The following is a 23,474-nucleotide window of genomic DNA, read 5'->3' as shown; positions in this document are numbered from 1 at the left end:
AAATAAAATATTTATTATCAACATATATACATTTTTTAAAAATAATATTTATATTTTTTAATGGAAAAGAAATTTATCACTTTTCTTTCTTAGTAGACAAAATACAAAGCACGAGTTAAATCAAAATGTTATGTAAATAATAACTGAATACTATTTCAAATGTAAAAAAGCTAAGATATATTACGCACACAAACGACATGTAGTTTGCTACGTCAAAACAAAAAAAAACACTCTAATATAAAACAGAAAAGAAGACAGTGACTTTCTTTTTATTAACGTCCGTCTCGAGGCATAGAAAAAAAAAAAAAATTTCCCTGAACGAGGTTCCGGGCGCATGAATTAAGCAGTCCACGAATCACGAACGTAAGATGAAATGACACAGAGCCAGTCAATTACGGTTAGATTAGTAATACACGAGGGGGATTCCTCCCCTCTCTTTTTCCGCGCGGTACCCAGTGTCCCTTGCACGCTTCGCCACCTCGTGCACGCATAATCCGCTACGGCCTTTGAAACGCTATATAAAGTGACAAAGCTGGCTCGCTGCTGACGGGCTTGCTCTGGCATCTCTCGCTCCGGCTTTAAACTCGCGCTTTCCGGCCGCGTCGCGCAATTCGAAAAGAAATCTCAGTTGTCTACGTTATTGTCATTTGTCGTATCGGTGGCCGATCGACTGGAGAAGCGTTAACGCGATTACGCGGCTCAATTTAAAGAACGCCATCTGTTTTTCATTCCGAATTAATTTTATTCCGAGAATGTCGCACTTTAAGACGCGTTGCGCTCAGACACCGTTCAATTGACAGCAATTCGACAGACACACACCGATCAAGTTGACACCACGTCACGGTGCTTTTCACGTCCCTTCTTACTTAACACCTCAGGTAGGTATAACTTTTGTTATACAGTTTGCTACACCTATTTGTTGCAAGTAAGATTAAACTTGTCTTGCACTTCGGGGTGTGCGAAGACGAAACACGTGCGAACAATCAGTTTGCGGATGCTGAAGACGCGCTCGGTTAGAAATTGGGTCAACCAGCGACCCCGTTCGTATGTACACGCTAATATCGTGTAGTAGACGCGTATTGCATATATATTCCTAGTGTGCGTTCAAAACAAACTTCTGCATTGTGATATTATAAGATATATTTCTCTCAAGTGACACAAATGCGTTAAGAGTTATCGATATTATAACTAAAAGAGCACACACACACACACACACGTAATAAAAAATATAGTACTCGAAATTATAATTATGTGGATGTATACGTGTGTCTTTAAATCGATGCATTGGGTTAAGTATATTGCACTTATAAAGAACAACTTCTAAAAAATCTAAACGTCATTTGAAAGAAAAATTCAAAGTATTAATTAAAAAACGATTATAATCGTAATTTTATTACGATAATAAAAAAAAGTTATGTATAAAATAAACGAGTATTTAATATAAATTTAATGTTATGTGCGTGCAGAGAGTGTAATTTTACGCTCTTACACGCGCTTATAACGTTCGACTTGTACAACACTCTGTAAACTCGCTTTGAGTTTCAATAACAAGCGCACACCTTGTTCTTTTTGAATCGTCGCTTATTACAAGATAATTACACGCAACAAGAAATTATCGTATAATTACATTAAATTGTACACTGTCGTAACCAACCAATTTTCGAATATCAAAGCACATCAATGAGAACACTTTGCAAACAAGTTACGGAGTTACGTACGAAACAGTTGTTGATTTTTCTTCAAGAAGGAAAAACAGAAAATATTTATACACCCGCGCTATATTAACAATCGTATTTATTTTATGCAAATAAACGTAAACGTGGCGACAGATGTCGTCTGTGCAAAACAAGATTTCCTGACGTCAGTAGGAAGCGCATTTTGTGTGTGTGCTTCGTAATAAATTTTATTATATAATAAATTTTATAATTTTATTAAATTTTATTATAATTTTATTAACTTGACGAATTGATCTCTATAAAACTCCCCTTTGCCACGTATAATAGTCGCTTAAATGCAAAGCTAATGGCGCGTCAGATTAGGAACGGCTGATCGCACTGGTTCGAGCCACGATTTATGTAATATCAATAAATGCGAATAACGGTTAAAGAACAACGAAAATATAAAAGCGAAGCGTGCGATAAAAAATTTGAAAACGACCGTTTCTTTGCAAGAGAGTCTGAAATAAATATGTGACACATGTGTGTTGCACGCAATACGTGAAATACTGCAAAATATGACGTGATTTTACAATCGATATTTCGTGACATTTACGAAACTTTATTGCACATTATCGCAAAAAGTTTTTCCATAAAAACGAAAGTTAATCTTTGAGTTCGCGTTTGATCCTGCACGCGCAGCAGTTGTCGAAGCGCGTCCGAAGGTTAATTTATGTCATGAGTCATCCTCTTTTCACCGATTTTCATATATTTTTCGATTTTATACGCGTTTTTTCTACGTCTATCCTTAAATCTTCAACTTCTTCTGTGTTTCTCATCATTTTCTCTTTTTAATTGCCTGATAGTCTGATTATTTTCATGGTTTAAGGTCAACAGCTATTTGTTTTTCTTATCTATGAATTGTTTTTATCTTATTTTTTTCTTATTTCCTGCCTCGTTTGAGCACAAGTTTCTTGGGAATTTTTTTTATCTTATTTCTTTCTTGTTTCCTGCTTGTTTCTAATCAAAAAAGACATCATAAATCATGAAAATAATCAGACTGCCTGCAACCAAAAAGAAAAAAATGATAGGAAACACAGAAGAAGTTGAAGATTTAAGGATTTCCTTCTGATTAGAAACGAGCAGGAAATAAGAAAATTCTGAAACGCTCTTACGTTCTGTGTTCTACGATCGTCGTCTGAGTACAAGTTTCTTGGGAATTCGGGAGTCTGCGAACACGCACACGCGCGCGTCGCGCTTACGACTATTGAACATGTTGAAGTCACGATTATAATATTTTTAATTCGTCTTGATCCTCGATCGACCCTTGTAAATTCTCGAGTGAGTGCGCTCACGACTATTGAAAATGTTCAAGTCATGATTGTAGTATTTCTGATCCATCTTGATCTCACCGACTCTCTTGTAAGATCTTGAGTGAGTGGTTCAAGATAAAAAGTACTCAAATAGTAGTGAGTAAATAATAGAATCTACCGATAATCGATACTCTGCTACGATACAAAACCGTAGACTTATTTTTAAAACTTCAAAGATATAAAGATACTAAAATACTGTGTAGGCATATACTGTGTTCTCTCGCAAAATATGCGATAAATGATAGTATAAATGTTTCAATCTAAAATAAATGAGAGAAAACAGTTTTTTTTTTTTTTTTTTAACAAAAAGAAGTATAAGACAATCGCGGGATAACGAAATCAGTGAGGAAACGTTAGTCTGCAAGAGATCGTAAAGTTTCCGGGGTGAAAGGGAAGGAGGAAAGGTTGAGATAGGAAACAAAAAGATAATAATTAAAAAAATCAGAGTAGTTCCATTTGCAATCTCGAGATAATCGATCAATACACAGAAATCCTCCGGACGTACATCGGACTTTTTAATCTCTCCCGACTTCATTTAATCAAATTATCTTACACATCTGTTCTCCTCTTAACCGAGTGAATCTCGACTAATCTTACACGTAATAATAGGTTATTTGTTTAATATGTTGCAGGAAAAAATATTTACAATGAAGCGCTGCGTCTTGTTGCTTTGTGTTGCGGCGGTTCTTCAAGATTCTGACGCTTTACGTCAAGGATCTACGGAGTATGAAGGTCTAACAATAATATAATTTGTATTATATAATTTAGTATTAAATTAAATAGTATAATTTTTTTATGTAAACACACTAAAATTGATTAAAATTCCAGTTTGCATAACAGAGATTAATATTTCATGTTTTTATAATTTTTTTACACATTGTACTGTGTCATTTGTTATGATAGTAAAATTTTATCGATTTCTATTTCTGAAGTTCTTCAAATCTCTTAAAGAAAGCAGTTGCTCTCGCTGCTCTCAAATCTCCTCTGAACAAATATGTTTTATCACAGACTGTCAATAAAATATGTGTGTTCTGTCCTTGGTGCAAATATCGATATTTGTCACTTATTGTTGACATCAGATATATAAAATATTTTTTTGTAAAATATTTTTGCAAATCATTTTTCGAGATAACGATTTCTTTGTTATCAATAAAACAAATTATCAAAAAAGTTACCAAAAACAAAAAATCTGAAAACAAAATAATGATAAATGTAACTTTGCTAAATCTGCAAAATTTTTATTTATATCACAATAACGGATTTTGTTAATAAAACAATACGCTAATACAATACTTGAATTTCGTCGCTTCGCGACAATCAGAATGATTTAGATTTCCAAATCTGCTTTATTTATTTCAAATTTATTTTAAATAATGTTATTTATTTATTTGTTGAAAGTTTAACAAACTTCTATACAATGACAATGCTAAAAATAACGTCGTAAATGCTTTCTCATCACAACTTCGATTGAGTAATTTATCTCACATTGAGAAGAAAAACATAGATAATGTAAAGAAAGATAACAAATCATCTGAGACATCATGAGCAAGAGAGTTGAACAATTCAAGAAATTTGCTGGTCTATTTAAAGTGTCTCTCTGACATCTTTACAATTAGTTTTCGAGCTTTGGTGTGTTGTTTAATTACGTCTCAATGTGACGTATACTGTTCCTTGCCAACGAGGCGAAACTCTGATCTCTCATCAGATATGTCCTTCTGGCTGAAGTCTGGACAAGAAACCTTGCACAAGATTCTGGCGCATCAGAACAACGTAAATCGTGCCAAGAACGTGATCATTTTCATCGGCGACGGTATGGGCCTGTCCACTATCACGTCCGGCCGTATCTACGTAGGTCAGCTCAATGGCCAGGCCGGTGAAGAATACCAACTTGCGTTCGAGAAGTTCCCCAACACCGGTCTCGCCAAGGTAGATTACATATAAATTTAAATTTCGATATCGATCGCGTCTGTAATCTCAACGGTGGTCTCGCGCGTGACGATATCGAGAAATCCTGTCACGTTAAGCCGCTTAATTCGCGCGCGCCTTTGATAAGAACGACGCGCGTTTAATACCTTCAACGAGAAAATACAACAAACGCGCGGCGTTCGCACATTTTACAATTAATTCTCTTGTCGATCTTATAATCGCTCGTCAAATACGAGAATTCGTCATCTGTCTCGATTTATCGTACATTTATAACAGTAACGACGTGATTGCAACACTGACTATATTACCGGAAGCACGAGCGTGTACATACGGGGTGTCTCAAAACTATATCAAAAGATACGTGATGATTTATAACAGAGTTTTGTAATTTCTATTGTTTGCGCGCTGTTTGTTTTTTACTTGTAATATTTAAATAAACTATTATAATCTCATTATTTGTTTTTGCTTGGAAATATGTTATCAATATTTTTTTTCCAACAGTTTTGTATAACATGTTATGTACACGTTGATAAAAGACCACACTTCAGAAATTTGATCGCGCGATATTCATTATCGAGGAAATCAAACTTCCGTTGCAAATAAATTTATCAAGATTAAAATATTGAGCACAAATATGATTGGCGAGATATCATTGCGATTATTATTGTATTCTTATTTTCAGACCTACAATGTAGATAAACAAGTGCCCGACTCCGCGGGGACAGCCACCGCTATATTTTCCGGCGTCAAGTGCCGATACAAGGTCATTGGATTAGACGCCAAAGCTGAAACATCAAAGTGTGATAAGAAGATCAATGAAGGTAGCACGCTGACAACAGTGGCCGATTGGGCGCAACAATCCGGCAAAGACACAGGTGAAAACTTCGATTTGTCTTCGAGTGTTTATTTGACAAATAACTTATAGTTATGTGTCTTTTTTAAACGGCGACATTACACCTTGACATATATATTATATACACTTCCGATTTGAATATCTCGTAATTTCTTACTCGAAAGACACAGAAAACCGATTCTGATGAGACAAATTAGGTTTCAAGACTATTTCACGCATCGTCGATTGTTATCGGTCGATTAGATAAAACGATTACGAGAAGCTTTTACAGGGTGAGGCGAAGCGAAATGGTCAATTACACAAATGTTTTCCTGTTCTAAATTCCGTTTTTCTAATTATCTAAATTCCGAAAAACACTCAAATTGTGACAATGCGACAATTAAAAATAGAGAAAACTTGATATTTTTAAACACACAGCTAAAAAAATGTTAAAAGGACATTGTTTTAGAAGTGTGTGTGTGTAAATATATCCGCGCTCTCTCTCTCTCTCACGTGATAAAACGCGAGTTATCAACCCCGTAGGTAGAGAACGCGTGTCACGCACGATCGGCTATTTCATTAACGTAAAGTGTTGGTACCGGAGCGGACCTTGTTGAAGTTTATATACAGTGAAAGTCTGTTCAATAAACGCGCGAGGAGGTCATGAGCCGACCTTCCACCTTGTCGAGGACAATCCAGTCAGACGTGACTGATTTCTACTGAAAAAAAAAAATAACAGAAGCTTTTTACACGACATGTTCTGACTTGTCGATTAGTATTTTACACATTCGTTTCCTAGTGCACCTTGGCCGAGCGCCAAGGTGCTCATTTCACGCGGACGACTTAGCACAAGAACACCTTTTATTTATAAACGCGCAATGAATCATAACGTGATATGATATTTTATGAATTTAATATTTTATTTTGCATTCTATTTTACGCAAAACACATTATACGTGTGTGTGTGTGTGTAAAAAGCTTCAAAAATGATTGTTTACAAAAACGGTTTAACGTGCGGTTATTAAAATTTGAATTTTTATTTATTGCGCTTTTTTTATATTCTGACTAACAACAGCTCGACATTTCGCGCATAATTTTGTGCGTCTGATCGACAGGATTTGTCACTACCACACGTGTCACTCACGCTACTCCCGCGGCACTTTATGCGCACGTCAACCATCGGGATTGGGAATGCGATTCTAAGATACCAAAAGATCAGAAAAATTGCACTAAGGATATCGCAAGGCAACTCATAGAGGATAAACCGGGAAATCAGTTTAAGGTAGCTGATCGTATTATTATATATTACACGGAATAATTTCAAGATACGTAAAATTTTACAAGTGCAGAATAAGAGTTGTCGCGAACACAAAACTATAATTTTCTACTTGAAAATTAATTATTAATTATATATATATATTATTACACTAATTAATAAATTACGTTATTTATACTAAACTGCCTCCAACTGCAGTCAAAAATTAATTTTTATTAGTTTTTGGCCGTTATTTGAATTAAAATTAATTATATTTGCAATGAAAAAAAAAACATCCGGTAATATGTCGTTTCGTTCGATATTATTTGAAGACATGAAATATATTTTATCGATATCTATTGGAAAGGTTATCATGGGCGGTGGCGCGCAATGTTTGGGCGCGCAAGTGAATCCAGTCGACGCCGAGGTTTGTTCGCGAGAAGACGGCAGAAATTTGGTGGAAGAATGGCAAGCGAGTCATCCCGAAGGAATAGCCGTCACCAACTTGCAGGATCTCATGTCCATCGACATCGGCAACACGTCGCAGATTTTCGGTGTTTTCTCGCCCGATCACTTGCCCTATCACGCTGTTAAGACTCCCGAAATACCCTCACTCATGAATATGACAACGCAAGCGATAAGACTGCTGAAGAAGAACAAAAACGGATTCCTGCTGATGGTTAGTAGTCACGTGATCGAATGAAACGATTATGCGAATATTTATTTCGTCGCGGATGCAAATCGGATATTTAGAATCAAACGTGATAAGTTTCTAATTCAAACACTTAGTTGCTAATCGTTATTTCGTGAAAAAAAAAACGGTAGAGCAGAGGAAAGGATTTGAACGCCGTATAGAAGTTTATTATTAAAGATAATAATGATGCGCGTAAAGTAGGTAAAACGTTAAAGTAGGTAAATCGAGACTACATGTTGAAGGGAATCCTGCCGGCAGTGTTACTCGACTCTAATGCAATTTCCATGCAAATTGCGCGATTTTCGAGTAACGCGATACGCGACACGTATTCTTGGAATTTCATCTTTTCAAATGTCTGTCAAGGTTGCGCGCCACTTAAACGCATGATTCCGCGCATAATTCGGAAACGTTGTATGCAAATTTTTGAGTGAACCAGAGACTAGACGTGAAAAAAAAAAAAAATCGTCGAATCTCGGAGAGCACGGAAGAAACCTGACAATCCGAAGATTGCAGATATGCGATGACACGTGCTTTTTAATCTGTTCAGGTTGAAAGTGGCAAAATTGACTTGGCCCATCACGGCAATTGGGCGAAACTGGCTCTTCGCGAATTGTACGAGCTCGAACAGGCGGTCAAAGCGGCTCTTCGACTGGTGAATTTGGAAGAGACGTTAATTATCGTAACGGCTGATCACTCGCACTCGTTCACGTTGAACGGATATCCAACGAGAGGCAACGACATTCTCGGCTTCGCCAACAAGGATAACAAAAAGTTCTACGAAACGCTCACCTACGCCAACGGGCCCGGATTTTTCTATCATCGAAAAAATGACAGCGCGAACGTTAACGAGACCTGGAGAAAAGTCGAGGAAGATCAGACTCGTGACGAACCTTTCTACAGAAATTTTGCCGGTATCTACCTCAAAGATGAGACTCACGGTGGAGAAGACGTCGGGGTTTATGCTATCGGTAAGATAAGCGATAAGTCTTTGACTAAAATAAATCATTGATTGCTTGATTTCGCAAATAATAAAGATTTTAGTGAAATAATTACAAATTGATGATTTTGTTCACAGGGCCCTATGCGCATTTGTTCCGAGGTACTTTTGAACAGAATTACATCGCTCACGCCGTGGCGTATGCGGCATGTTTCAAAGACTGGCCGTCCCACTGTGACAAGTCTTATCATCGTTACTTTTACAGCGTTAACGCGCCGGGAAACTACAAAGTTAGTTCCGCGGTACAAAATACCGCATCGTTCGCGACTTTCACGGTCTTCATATTGGCAATGATGTTCACACGGCTCTGATAAACGACGTATCTTTTTTCACAGCCAAACGAACGAATGATATTAAACGTCGGAAAACAACAATTTATTTAATAAATTGACTACAAGTACAAATAGATTTTACCAAATAGACATTTTTGTCTTCTTTTCGCTTTGTACATATTTTCCGAAACGGATTTGTTTCCATTACAGGGAATCCAACAATATGACGCGATGTATTTTCTTTTTACTCCGTACGTATAGAGAAATTTCTTTAGATTTAACAAATATAATTTGTTTAATTCATTATTCCACATTGAAACAGTCCAATTATCTGATCTTCGAATCAAACAATACGTCAGTTGTGATCGAATATTGTATACGATTTTTTTGTTTATTCAATTACCACGAGCTCTTTTGTTTTATAGAAATAATATATTATACTTAATGTCTTTATAAATTATTCCTCACACACTTGAATAACACACAGGATGGCGTTGCATCATGTAAAAACTACATACACGCGTGTATAATTTTGCATAATGCAACACTCGGAGAACTCAACAAACACAATTATGACTAAAATAATATTTCTCGCATAAGTTCTTTGTACACGTGAATAACAAGATGATCTTTTTTTTTTCTTTTATTACTGTGACAACAATGATGTATATTTTCAAAACATGCAGAAACTTGAAAGACATTTGCCGTAAACACACATTTTATTAAAATAGTATTACTAATAGAATTTACCAGCTGTGTACATATTTCTACAACACACGTCATTATTTCTTGAAAATAAATATTTGCAATACTGCCGTTAAATTACGACGGAATTAAACATTCCGCGTATGTACGTTTTTCCAGAGTTTCACAAAACAGTTGAGAATACAAAAATGTAATATTCGAAAATTTAAGAAACCTAAATGCAGTATTTCTCGGATAAAAGTTCTCGGAGCGAGGCAATTAACAGAGAGAGGTCAGATAGTGTACATACTTTTCTGGAAAATAGGCCATAAATTTACTTGACCGCTCGGAACGAACGAACACGAAAAAGACGAACGCGAGCGTGACAAAACAAACGACTTGTACGTGGCTTTTTTTTGTAGTAGAGAAGAGGAATATAGACGGGACCGCTATCCGGAAAATACTCCGAAAGAAATAGTTTTATGTACTTTGATATGTTACTTACACAAACATAAATCTGTGTATATATTTATATATACCTTAGCACATTATATTATACACAAAGTACAATATAATTTTATTAAAAAATGACACGAAACATACTTTTGGTCCGAATGCTTTAATCGTGCGTTCTTATATATATAATTTATAACATAATTGTAATTAAAACAAAAGTTCCTCGTTATATATGTCACATTTTCATAAACTTCATGTCATTGCGTAGACACATATAAATTATGTAAATATTTTAATGCGAATAAATTACTTATGTTATTGATGTTACGTCACAATCTCTTTAATATAAAAAAAAAAAAAACAAATAAAATAGAAACTACAAACAAATTTATGTCACGTAGATTCTAAAGCAGCACTCTTTACTTTTATACAGTCTTTTTTCCATTTTTTTTTTTGCAAATAGTTGGATTACATAAAAAAGCAAGTCTTTGTTTAAAATTATGAGTAAAATGCGAATTACGGTAGTTATCGCGTAGAATCGATTTCTTGCCAACTCTTTCAAATTTGAACCACGTATTAAGCTTAAAAGGCTTTGCAAGCGTTCGTGAAGTTTCTAAATGTTTGACCGTTCCCCAAAGTTGAGACAATTGCAATTATAAATGACACTTTTTACATGTGTTATATGCGTAAACCCATTCAAAAAGGCACATTTTAAACTCTAGCTGTCAAACTACATTTGCGACATTGATAAAAAAAAAACTAGAATGCGGTAGATTAGATTATAAGAATATTATAAAAAAAAGTTTTAGAATTATTGGCCGTCTAGTTGTCGAAATAAAGTCGCGGAAAGATGATAATATTTCTCGATACACACACAAGGCATAGTTAGGCGAGTAGCAGCGGCAACAATGTCGCCTCTCGCACAAGGTACTTAGATCTTGACACACCGTGTTTTTCTTGCCTCTGTCATACTCAAAATTGTGTTTAAGCGTTTTTTTTTTAGTATTTGTATTAAAATAGAGAAGTCATTTTAGTAGTTTCGTTTGACAGCTAAGCAAACCGACAGATTTGATTAAACGCGCGCGAAACGTTTTCAGAACTGAATTGATTACTAAATCTTACTAAATCGTTACTAAAAGTTTACCGCGTTAGCAACAAGAAATAAAATTAATAAAGAAACTTAAGGTTCTCTTGAAGCAACAACTAAGAAATGAATAAAAATAAGATTACACGAGCCGCTTTGCAGGATGTTATGCTGAAATGTTCTATTATATATATGTATACATATATATATGTTCACATGTAAATTTTTTCACGTGTTTTTTGAATTGAAATTTCAATTCTTAAAATCATACAGTATGCTATACTTGCATCTCATGTACGAGTGTTGCGAAGAATGTCTCCAAGTGCCTCGGTAGCCTAACAGGGAAGGCGACGGCCCGGAAAGCCGGAGATTCCAGGTTCGACTCCTGGCTGAGAAGTATTTTTTCGCAATATTTTAAAATTAGTTCGGGAGGTATTCTCGGGGTCTTTCATACATGAGATGCAAGTATAGCATACTTGTATGATTTTAAGAATTGAAATTTCAATTCAAAAAACACGTGTAAAAATTTACATGTGAACATATATATAATAGAACATTTCAGCATAACATTCCTGCAAAGCGGCGGCTCGTAAAAAATAAAATTGTTTAAAAAAATTTTGAGCATAATATATAAAAAACTACTTTTTTATTTATTTATACACTAATGACATGTTGATAAAATAGAATCTGAAATATTCGTGCGACATTTGAATCAAATTCTGAGAATAATTTTTCTGTAGCGCAAAATCAAACTTTTGAATGAAGAATTGTCGCGCGATAACTACCTTAATTAATTAATTTTATAAATTTACGAATTTCCTCTTACGATAGCGAGATAGTAATTTTTATAGATAAGCGGCGCTGTGTCGTCGCTGACAAAGTTTCTGTCAGGTTTGATCGATGCGAACGGATTTATTTGTGGTTCCAATATTGTTTCCACGTCAGCGATCGATTTTATTCTTATCATTTCCCGAGGAATTTCGTGTTTCGTGTAAGACGTCACGCAAACGGGAGCTCTGGTTTTGCAGAATTCTCTTATTGTTTCCGGCCACGTGTCTCTGCCTTCGAAACCGGTAACTCGATAAAGACCCGGATTGAAGAGACACGCGAGATGTGGTTTTACAAATTGTTTTGAACGACAAAATTCGTGATAGAACTGCGCAGGATGAAAGGAAACGTTCACGCGCCGATCTGATGATTTGCAAGCAGAACAGAGCTTTACGGCAGTTAGTAAATCTAACGGAACTCCCGGTGGCAATCTCAATTCCGGACCAACAAACATTAATCTGAGATGTTTCAAACTTGGAAGAAGATGCAAGAAGAGTTTCTCCCACACGTGCAGATTTATGCACTCGAATTGAAACTCGGCACCTATTATATGGATCACGAAAGTATTTATAGATTCCCAACACTGGCAAGAAATTTGCATTGAGTATAGAGTTGTTAATGGAATGGTCAATATATGAGAAAGACAGCAATAGGTGTAACAATCCATGTTGCGGTAATATGGCGAGCGACCGTAGAGTCGCATCATTAACGCGTCAAAATCGTTCGTCAGATGAAGCGGCTGCGTTTGAAAACTGTCCGGCATGTCGGGATCCACGTTGCCGTTTTTGTGCTGCATGAAGAGCACTCTGCGAAACACCTGATATTCTCGACATCTCGACTCTTCGTGTTCGTTATCGTTGTGATTTTCGCAGAACAACTCGATTCCGCAGGTGGCGCAGGATTTTAGAATTTTCCCGAAGTTACGACAGCTGCAACAAACGCGAGGATAAAGAAGAATTTCTTTTTCCCAGAGTTCGAGACATCTGCCCAGGCGACATTCCACGATCTCGATCAGTTTCAGACGGTAAACGCGATAATCGTCCGGGGTAAGTTCCGGAAGCAGCGACAAGCCTCCCCCGGTCGTGCAGACTTCCGTCAGAATTTTGCACAAGTCTCGATGCTTCGGCCAGTCTTGCTTCCTGTGTTTGTCGCTGCAGTAAGAAACCACGCCGCAAGATTCGCAAGTCTCCTCCGATCGTTCCATGCATATTAGACACAAGTTCGACACGAAGACGAAACGCGGCCAAAACTTCAATTCGACGGTGTCCTCCTCGTCTTCGTCGCTGTCGTTCGACAGTCGATGCCGCATCGATTGCACGAGTGGTAATTCCAAGCGTGAGTAAACGTCGATCGCGACTTCAAGAATGGACAAACTCTCTTCTTTTTGTTCTGTTATCTCTTTTTTCTCAGAGTTCGAATTTTCTGATATCTTACTTTCGTTCGGTTTTTGAATAACGCTTGGAATCTTTTTTGAATTCTTTTTTCTGCGACCCATTATTAAAAAACTGAAATAAAAATTAAAATGAGAGAGAGAGAGAGTGAGAGAGAGCGTGTAAATAAACATTTAAGTTTGGAATAAATTTTCGTCTATTTATATTACGAGTGATTGTAAATTACATAATGTATCGACGCACGAGCAAGTATGAGTGCTTCTAGTGCGAACACAATTGCTTACATAACTGCATTACGCTAAAGAATACATATAAGAAAAAAAAGACAATTCCCAATTTATAACACCGTATTTAATCATTTTTCTCTTATATTATATATTTATTTCAATTTTAACATCACTCGTTATATATTAATATACAAAAATTAATAATAAAATTAACAAAATAAGTGATACAATAAAATATATAATAAAATAAAAATAAGTAATATATACTTATATACAATCAATAAAATTTTAATTAAATACAAAACGGAAAAATATGCATGTACTTACTTATTTATTATTCAAAAGCGTGTGATATCGCTGGATTTTAAATTAATAGATTTTCACACACACATACACTCCGCAAAATAACATTAACACCGCGATGGCACTGTTTCTTTGTGCAAATTTTATTGTGAAATTCTCGCGGTGCGAAAGAACAAATTGATGTTGCGGGTGTGATTTTGACACCGCGATACAAAAGATCGTCTTTGGACGTCTCGATCGCTCAGGGTACCTCGAGGTATTATCAAGGTGTGAGTACGTCGATGGGCAGTATGCCTAGATGCCCAGACATAAAGTATTTCAAGACCCGCGCACTGGCAGCAGGAAGTATAGTCGAAGAGGAATAGTCAAACTCGAGTGACGCGTTCGAAAGAGTTGTATATTTTGGAAACTTAATAATTTGTCACTCGAGTAAAAAAGTGCTAAAAGATAAAAAGTGGTGCAAATTTTCTCTGACATCTGAATTCGTAAGCATAATACATGTTAGCATTTGTACAAGTTGACATGAGTGCCAGAAAGAACGTGTGCAAACGTACGCGTAGAAGCATGATGCCCTACGTCTGTAGTCTATTATTATCGCTCAAATAATACTGTACGCTGTGAGTGAGATACTGTTCGATTCAAACTTATCCTTTTACCGTGCGTATATTAATGAGATATTTTACGACTATCATATGATTTTTATAATACATAAACAATTTCTCTGAGATAAACTTACACACAATTTTATCAGTTTTGTTAAAAAAAAAACAAAAAAAAACACATCTTGCTTTCTCTTACTCACAACTTGATATGTGAGAATTATTGCGCGCTGGGTGTTTTTTTTGATAAAATTTCAAAGTAACAATAAAATAACAACGCAATCAAATACACATAGACTCACCGAACGTAGTAACAGCTAACAGCAGACGCAAAGCAGCTTAGCAATAAGAAATTGAGACTTTTTCTCGCTTCTTGTGTATCTGAAAATATATTTTACATTGATTTTAAATAATTTATTAATTTTTTTCTCACTTATAATACTACGCAATACATAAGTGTCAAGAAATTATGTGGAAAATAAATCTATGTGTGTGCGTACATGTGTATTTTAAATGTTATTTCACATTTCTAAAATGTGAAATAATTATTTATGTTAAATAACTAAATAATTATTTTTCTCTTTCTTCTTGAGCCGCAAAACGGCTCAAACAACCCGAATTTAATTCATTCATTAGTTTAAAGACTTCCGAGCCTCGAAGAATCTTATTCTTCTTCATTATTAATTTAATTATTTTTTTCTATTTATTTTATTTCCCACATACAAATAATCTTCGTGTCTAACACAGAGATATATTCTGTTCCACATAAATGTTGCGTACATCGCGTTATACGAGGCTCGCGTATTGAAAAAAACGAGGTTAGGTCCATTCTATCATTTTTGTAAACCGCGTTCGTGTCGAAACCTCGTTGTTCGAGTCACGTATCGCTTTATACAAAGGTTATCTGTACTTAGAGATAACATTCCTCAAATGCGATTGGAAGAATTTTTGATTTAATACGCGTTTTATCTTGTAACAAATAAATTCATGATTCCTTCGATTATCCGCATTATTCCATTCGATTTCATCTCGCCAATTTATCACACCCTGCCCATTCGCCGAAAAACACTCACCTTTGAACAATTCGACGCTGATTTCGTCACAAAAATCCGAAACAAATGTATCGTTCTTATCCGAAAACGCTCGCAATCTGGAAACGCGCATATTCAACGATTTGAATTTGCGTGCAAATGACGTTCAATAATCGCAAGCGAGCACGTCGTTCGATAGTCTCGAACTCTCGCGCGTAAATTGCAATCGATAGTTGTGCCGTATGTGAATACGTGGTTTGTTTGTTAACGTGTTGGGATCACCGTGTATCGGGGCTACGGAGATGTTTCAAAGCATATGTCTTTTGTAAAGAAATTTTTCATTGTTTGGAACATTATATATGTGAAGGTTGTACGTATGATCGGCCGATGGACCAGCACGCGAACGAGTGTCATTCCACATTTGGGGTACGTGGCACATTTCGAGGTTATGACGAGGTCGGATTTGTCAAATTTTGCCGACAACAAGAAATATATCTATTTTTTTCCTGTCAAGGCTTTAAACTACTTTCGTAGCAATTGTTTGAGAATTACGGTGAAAAAAAATTTTCGGCGAATAGTATTTGTATTATATAATTGTCAAGATTTTTTGGTGTAAAGGTTAGACTCTTTTGTAACATTTTGTGACATTTTGTCAGAGAATGTCATATTTAAGACAGATTTAAAACGTATTTAAAACACATTGTATATATGTAGATTTTTTCAAATTTCAAAAACAAATTAGTCAAGTAAAATTATTATACACTATTACCTTTATGTTTTACTATTTTTATATGTTTTTACCTTTGTGTATTACCTATTTACCTATGTTTTGCTATGTACTATTTTTTTGCATTACGTATAAAACTCGAGAAATTATCGATTATAAATAAAATTCTCTGAATAAGTAATCAAAGAAAAAACGATTATTTTATATCTTTGAGTATCTCAACGCATTACTTAAAGTTTGCATATTTCTTTTACACATTTTGATTTTTTGTTTGTTAATATTGACAAATTCTCCAATTATTTGGAAGACAAATTATACAACGCTTGTGACGGTGTTAAGAAAACTCATCACTTGTATAAATCCATTGCGTTATATTCGAAATTGTCACATAACAATAACATTAAATTGATTTGCTATAAATATATGTTGATTTGCGCATACAATAATAAGTACAAAACTTGTCTCTAAATATACATATACACGTAGACTTTGCATAAAAAAAAGACGATAAAAAAAAATTAAGAATCACTGACACTTGCGCGAAATTACCAACAAGTTTAAATTAGCATCCATTCTAAAATGAGACTAAGCAGTAGACGCGACGAAGACCTCTTTTCTCGTTCAGAGCGTCTGCTTGGTTTAGTTGCATACTTAAGCTGTCGACAACAAAACAACGTCGCGGAAATGTTTTTAAATTTCGATAAATACAACGTGTGTACAAAACAATCGTGCTTAGTTTTGTTTTATTAGAAAATGTGTAATAATAATTATTATCTTAATTCTTGTCTGTAAAAAAATTCTTTTACCTTTTACCTATACGCAAATCTCGTCAAATTTGTCTTAGAAATACCTGATTGTCAAAAAATTAACGTGCATTCGTTAAAATATTTTTTTAGAAAGAAATTTATATTCAATCGTATTTATTCTATCATTCTATTGAGAATTATAAGTTATTACTTACGTAGATTTATTAACGTTAAGAAATAAAATATCTCAGAGTGATGTCGAACGTGTAGGTGCGAGCGAGCGAGATTTCGAGCAATCGCTCTCTTTGTTTCCTAAAAACGCAACATGAGAAAACTTTTTCGATCTACGATAGTGAAATTACAGATTTGTATAAACTTGTCTCTTAAAAGTTAACACTTCGATAGTTTAGAAATGACCTAGTAGTTAATTTTTTGGTTAGTTCAAAAAGTGTCTTAAAGAAAAGATAACCACTCAGAAAACTCTGGGGTGTGAACCGATCATCGAGATGACAGAGTTCTCGAAACAAGTCTGAAACAACTGCTGTCGTTCTCACGCTCAGGAAAGAGAGTTTCTCTCTCATTATCATGGATTTGTTTATATCATGATACCGCCTATACATGATCTTAAATTTTCTGTTGCTATTGGACTCCCACATATACAGTTGGAGTAAAAACCTGAATACGGGAAATAGTTTGCTCTGGTAGCCATCTGGTGACAGAAATTTTCTCGTGTGTTTGGACATGGTTAAATTTGAAAAAAATATAGATCCTTTTGGAGATAAAGCACGGCGTACTATTGCGTCTAGTAAGATTAAAAATATCACAAAATGAACGCTCGCATGTAAAAACAAAATTGCAAGTTCGCGCAATAACTAATTATTGCTTATTTTTAAAATATGAAACAAAGTCAAGCCGACGCGTGTGAGCGTCTACAAAGCAAATCATATCCAATGTAATAGTTCTAATAAATTTTTTTGTTTGTTGCAGTGCTCGTCGGTGATCCGCGAAACGAAAGCTAAAGAGGATGAACTATGCAAATTCGCAAAAAGGTTATCGTAGGAAGCACAGTGAAATTCGTCAAAGAAAATTAGGAAAAAGCAGGTCGCCGCTCAGTAAAATGGTCGGATTGGGCAGCGACGAACTGTGTGTTTCGGATATCGCTGACATTATGGAATTGGAAATTAGCTCCGATGATGAAAGCGACGAGAATGAGAGAGGTGATAAGCAGCGGCTGATATCGTCCCCGGTAGACGAAGACATGGTCTACAACGACGGGAAAATAAACAGTCAGAAGAGCAGCGCGGAAATTACGGACGACGAAAGCGTCTGGTCTATATCCATCCAGATGTTCATTCCTTTTCTACTTGCTGGTTTCGGTATGGTCGCCGCCAGTTTGCTACTGGATGTAGTACAGGTATATCAAAGATTTACATTAATGTTTTTAGAGAGAAATAAAAGAATTTATTTAATTAACTAATAATTTGTTGTTTACTGAGTATTGTTTATTTTATTAAGAATTGCTTTATTATATTTCTTATTATTTGATCTTCATCAGGAATTGATTATGTTGATTTTCAGCATTGGCCGGTATACCAAGTGATATCCGAAGTGTACATATTAGTTCCTGCGCTATTGGGCCTAAAGGGAAATTTGGAAATGACGTTGGCCTCTAGATTGTCGACTCAGGCTAATCTAGGTCACATGGATACGAAAAAGCAGCAATGGACGTTGATCGTCGGGAATTTGGCTTTAATCCAATGTCAGGCTATGGTGGTCGGTCTTCTGGCATCTTTAGCCGCCGTGGTGCTCGGTTGGGTTCCGGAGGCTCATTTCGATATACACCACGGTCTTCTATTGTGCGCCAGTGCTTTGATCACCGCTTCTGTAGCTAGTTTTTTGCTAGGACTCGTGATGGTCGCCGTCATATTGCTGTCACGGCAAATGAACATTAATCCCGACAATGTTGCTACTCCTATCGCGGCCTCTTTAGGAGATTTAACTACCTTAGCTCTTTTATCCTGGATTGCTTCTATGTTATACAATGCAATAGGTACAAGCAAATGTCATTTTATATATATATCTCTCTCTTTTGTTTACTCAAATTATAATCTTTCGAATATTAAACATAATTTTTAGATCACGCTCCATGGATAGCTCCAACATTAATAACATTTTGTGCAATTGCAACTCCTGTGTGGGGCTATATAGCAGCTAGAAATCCATTTACTAAAGAAGTATTGGATTACGGCTGGACGCCTGTGATATCCGCGATGTTAATCAGCAGGTAAATTACCTCGTTGCGTATATAATAAAATTTGCGGCTAAATGTACGTCACTTTAACAAATAACGTTAATTCCAGTCTCGGCGGACTGATTTTGGACTATACGATATCGAGTTATAAAGGCATAGCAGTTTTTCAATTAGTAATTAACGGTGTTGGAGGCAACTTGGTCGCCGTTCAGGCCAGTAGAATATCCACGTCTCTACACAAAAACTGTCACACGGGTGTTCAAAATAATCTCAACGTTTGCATTAGCCCGTTTCACGCGTTCTTTGCCAAAGGTGAGATTTATTATGAATTTATTTACACAAAAGACGCGTGTTTCTTTTTAATATAAAAAAAACGTGATCCTTGTCACAGGAGGACACGCGAGGACAGCCAGGGTATTGTTAATGATGGTGATACCAGGACATTTGATTTTTAGTTATACTATTAGTTATCTTCAGGCAGGACACACCTCGTTCACGCCTATCTTTATTACGATATATCTGATCGCCGCGATGCTGCAGGTACACTTGATATAATATGATCGAATCTACTGCTAATATTTTAAAAGAAAAACACGATTACATGCGTTCGATTTCTAGGTAATTTTGTTGTTGTACATTGCGCAAATGATGGTTGTCTGGATGTGGACAAGAGGTATGGATCCGGACAGTTCCGCGATACCATATCTAACAGCGGCTGGCGATCTTATTGGCACCGCACTTCTCGGAATTGCCTTCCACATTCTTTATGCCATAGGCGATGGCGATTCTGACGTAGGAGATTGATTCTTTCAAACGTTTGTATACTTTGTTTCGAATTCTTTATAACATATGTTACATAATTCTGTAATTTAAAATTACAGTTTTTAGATTTTTGTTTTTTCTGTGAGAGAATTAGTAGAAATTTAAGTTTGCCAAATTTATATAAAGAGTTTGTACGGCACCTGACTGTGATTCGAAATTATCCTTACCTGACCTCTCGTAGCATCTTTTATTGCAGTAAGTTTATCTCTCTTGAAACTTTCCGAGGAACACACGTTTTGACTCTTTGACAAGAGTATGTTGAGAGTACAAATTAAATTAAGCGTATATTTATTACAAATTTCGAATCGGACGTTAACAAATCATATATACATAGTATATTTGTCAATGTTAGTTTTGCTTTCAATAACTTCTTCTTACGTGATACGAAAAAACAATTTAACAAACGTTTATTAAACTTGACGAATCTACATCGTGATTTATGCCAGTATATGCCATAAGCTATCTTATATAAATATAAATAATATAATATATTGCTAAATCTTATGCTATGTACTTTGAGATTTTTTTAAACAAAGTATATTTTGCCATGTATATAACAAAATATTTTTTTATACACTTGTAATGTTCAATGATAAATCGTCTTGTATAAATCGAGCAAATAATTTAGTTTGACCAAGATATACGCAGTATGTACACACACACACACACAACACACACATACACAGTAATATTGAGATCTGCGTGTTTTACATTACTTAAATAAAATTATATAAATAAAAACTTTATACTATTTTTTATAGAACAACGTGTGAACAAAAATTTATATATTTTATGTTACATTACAATTAAAGTAACAACAATGAAAAATGATATGAAATAAATTAATAATCTAATTACATATTCAAAGATGGTTTTCGGGTTTGAATCCGAAAATCATCTTCGAATATTAATATAACACACCGCGAAAGCATCAAATATGAATCCACCCCAATTATATGTTTAGATTTTATTATCAAGTTTTCAGGTCGCGCTTTTTAAAATATTCTTTTGTTAAAGAAATAAGTAAAGTTTATTTTAAATTCTTGCAATATTTTATAATATTTAAATGTGTTAACGTAACGAAAAATATATAGAGTTACTATAGTTACAATTTCATATTAAAATGAACATATTACAAAATTAATTTAATTCTTAACAATTAATAATTAACTGAAAATCATCTCGAGTTCTGAAGTTTTTAAACTAATAAATGAACATATAATTGGTCGCAAAAAACCGTTTGCTGGATGTTGTGCGAAAAATGACCAATTATATATTCATTTATTAATTTAATCCTGTTAATTAGACGGGAAAACATGTTAAACACATCATTTTCAAGAATTGTGTACAAACACGTGCGATATCGCGTCGCGTATATCACATTACACTTAAAATAAAAGATTATATACATGTATGTAAATAAGTTTATCCACACACATTCTTGTAGTATTATTAGACGTTCGTAATCTGTTTAAAAAATCTCTGTATATGTACATACTGTATTAAAATAATATAAGATATATATATATAAATAATATTCTCTCACTTGTAGTGAATTGGACAAGCTTAGGTTTGTGTTATTCAAAAAAATATTTCTGCAACGGATTACAGACAACGGACTTTGCTCATGTAATAATATCGAATGTAATGTTCAAACAAAACGATGTTTCTGAAAGTTAATGTGCAAACGATAAGATATGCTGAAATTTTATGTAAATTTTATGTAAAACTCGTACGCGGAAATTACGAAGAAACCCGAGCAAGTAAAGTGGCACTATACAATGAAAATAGAATTTATGTACGAGACCAGAAACTATTTACTTATATATACATACATACATATATATATATGTACACAAGCAATTTGTATATATCATGTATCATACGCAAGTACACATACATGTGTGTATAATAGTTCGAGAGCACAACAATTTGTTACATTTGTACAAAATAAAGTTTTTTCTCGATGTATAGCAATTTCAATCGTCGTGTGTTACGTCGTTATTATTCACCTCACGCGCGAAAAATTAAGTTGTTACCGTTTTTTAACACAACCTGTGTGTGTATATAATCGGTATTTCTATTTGTACTAATTGCATGTATTCAAGTTTTGTGTACGTGAAATTTCTTGTCTCTCTTCTTCTCCGTAAAACAACACAAAAAAACGAACAGGTGGCGAGAAACTGTCGTGGAAGAGACAGGAAACTTAGCTGACGACGGCACAAAGCCGACGACGGTTCTTTTTCAAGTCGATGCGTGAGAAGTGTCACCCACGCACACATGCACACGTGCACGCCTCGAGTGCGTGTGCACCGGTCACGACAGGCAGGATCCGTGTCTTCTCGGCTCTCCAGTTTAGAGAGCCGCCCCTTCATACATCCTCCCGTTCATTCTCGCTCGTAACCACCTACACCGCGTAATCGCGCCGCGCGTCGTCGTTTTACTCGTGTGCGTTGGTTTCATTCATCGGTGTCGTCGTGTTCGCGCTTGCACGTGCACGTAACACGACGCGCACACAGACGCGACAACGATTCGCGCGGTCAAGCCCGGCGACGACGACGAGTCGCGCGGTCAAGCTCGACGACGACGATTGTGAATGAAATAGATGGATCTGTCAGTGCCAACTGTCGCGCCGTTACCGTTGTTACTTTACACGGTGCCTCTTTCTTAGATCTTTTGTCTATTTTTATTGTAAACGCGCGCGAGACACCCAAATAAGTTTAAGTCTTAAGAAGAGAATTTGTGATTATAGACCGAGACTTGCGCACTGTTCAGGAATCGAAATCGCTCTTGTGAGTCGATCTTAGATGTGTGAGAAAACAAAAAAAAATAAAGAAGTCGCCGCAATTGAAAAACCGCAACCGATCTTATGGGGATATTAATCTCTCGGGAAGAGAGATTTTTCTTTTTAGTATTTTCATTTAAAAGTGATACCGAGATCAAAGTATAACCCACCGCCAGATGCACCGTCCGATTCGACCGTGATCTACTTTTACGGTCATCGAATTGTTATAATTGATTGACGGGGATTGTGCTGTTCTAACAGAACACACATATACACGCACGTTGTAACAAATTAGTTTTGTTTTTTTTCGCGGCACCGCAAGATTTTTACAGGACTTTTGATTGTTTTACGTAAGATCTTTGCGCGCAAACGTGTGTCGGGCCGGTGATTTTGCCAAATTTTGTTGGCGAACGATACCATCGTGGAAACGACTGATAACGAAAATGAAGTGTAATCGACCTTGCGATAACGGTTAAGCAAGAGAAACGCCGATCTTTAGTACTGAATATAATTGCGAACTTTGAAACGAGCGGATC

General features: G+C 35.5%; 3 protein-coding genes across 5 annotated transcripts; 2 read left to right on the top strand and 1 right to left on the bottom strand.

Moving 5' to 3' along the window:
- The first annotated feature begins 514 nt into the window (after positions 1 to 514).
- LOC109855490 (alkaline phosphatase 4-like) lies at positions 515 to 10,471 on the top strand. Of its 2 annotated transcripts, XM_020429797.1 has the most exons (8): positions 515 to 878; positions 3,661 to 3,760; positions 4,734 to 4,954; positions 5,637 to 5,829; positions 6,902 to 7,068; positions 7,409 to 7,720; positions 8,283 to 8,703; positions 8,811 to 9,043. In XM_020429797.1, the coding sequence occupies exons 2-8, from the start codon at positions 3,676 to 3,678 to the stop codon at positions 9,041 to 9,043; spliced, it is 1,632 nt and encodes a 543-aa protein (XP_020285386.1). In that variant the 5' UTR covers positions 515 to 878; positions 3,661 to 3,675. The 2 variants fall into 2 exon arrangements, with proteins under 2 accessions (XP_020285386.1, XP_020285387.1); XM_020429798.1 differs by lacking the exon at positions 515 to 878 and having other exon boundaries at positions 3,676 to 3,760; positions 8,811 to 10,471.
- Positions 10,472 to 11,865: 1,394 nt separating this feature from the next.
- On the bottom strand, positions 11,866 to 14,211 carry LOC109855492. The gene is made up of 2 exons (XM_020429802.1): positions 14,002 to 14,211; positions 11,866 to 13,561 (listed from the first exon to the last, which is right to left on the bottom strand). Exon 2 carries the CDS (start codon positions 13,549 to 13,551, stop codon positions 12,037 to 12,039), a length of 1,515 nt encoding a protein of 504 aa, XP_020285391.1. The 5' UTR covers positions 13,552 to 13,561; positions 14,002 to 14,211; the 3' UTR covers positions 11,866 to 12,036.
- Positions 14,212 to 14,342: 131 nt separating this feature from the next.
- On the top strand, positions 14,343 to 22,135 carry LOC109855491 (solute carrier family 41 member 1-like). 2 transcript variants are annotated; one of them, XM_020429801.1, is made up of 7 exons: positions 14,343 to 14,462; positions 18,068 to 18,494; positions 18,659 to 19,130; positions 19,217 to 19,364; positions 19,441 to 19,643; positions 19,723 to 19,871; positions 19,950 to 22,135. In XM_020429801.1, exons 2-7 carry the CDS (start codon positions 18,105 to 18,107, stop codon positions 20,133 to 20,135), a joined length of 1,548 nt encoding a protein of 515 aa, XP_020285390.1. In that variant the 5' UTR covers positions 14,343 to 14,462; positions 18,068 to 18,104; the 3' UTR covers positions 20,136 to 22,135. The 2 variants fall into 2 exon arrangements, with proteins under 2 accessions (XP_020285390.1, XP_020285388.1); XM_020429799.1 differs by lacking the exon at positions 14,343 to 14,462 and adding an exon at positions 15,858 to 16,033.
- The last annotated feature ends 1,339 nt before the right edge of the window (positions 22,136 to 23,474 follow it).

Source organism: Pseudomyrmex gracilis, unplaced genomic scaffold, assembly GCF_002006095.1.
Source record: "Pseudomyrmex gracilis isolate BER0280 unplaced genomic scaffold, ASM200609v1 scaffold_91, whole genome shotgun sequence".
In the NCBI taxonomy this organism is placed as follows: domain Eukaryota; kingdom Metazoa; phylum Arthropoda; class Insecta; order Hymenoptera; family Formicidae; genus Pseudomyrmex; species Pseudomyrmex gracilis.
Note: the sequence above shows the minus strand (reverse complement) of the source record. Positions and strands in the feature narration are given on the sequence as shown.

Excerpts from the sequence above, each read along its gene's own strand:
- LOC109855490 (XM_020429798.1), top strand. The coding sequence starts at position 3,676 with ATGAAGCGCTGCGTCTTGTTGCTTTGTGTTGCGGCGGTTCTTCAAGAT. Across the intron at positions 3,761-4,733 it reads AGGATCTACGGAGTATGAAG|ATATGTCCTTCTGGCTGAAG; the intron begins GTCTAACAATAA and ends ATCTCTCATCAG. Across the intron at positions 7,721-8,282 it reads AAAACGGATTCCTGCTGATG|GTTGAAAGTGGCAAAATTGA; the intron begins GTTAGTAGTCAC and ends TAATCTGTTCAG.
- LOC109855492 (XM_020429802.1), bottom strand. The coding sequence starts at position 13,551 with ATGGGTCGCAGAAAAAAGAATTCAAAAAAGATTCCAAGCGTTATTCAA.
- LOC109855491 (XM_020429801.1), top strand. The coding sequence starts at position 18,105 with ATGAACTATGCAAATTCGCAAAAAGGTTATCGTAGGAAGCACAGTGAA. Across the intron at positions 18,495-18,658 it reads TGCTACTGGATGTAGTACAG|CATTGGCCGGTATACCAAGT; the intron begins GTATATCAAAGA and ends GTTGATTTTCAG. Across the intron at positions 19,872-19,949 it reads TGATCGCCGCGATGCTGCAG|GTAATTTTGTTGTTGTACAT; the intron begins GTACACTTGATA and ends TTCGATTTCTAG.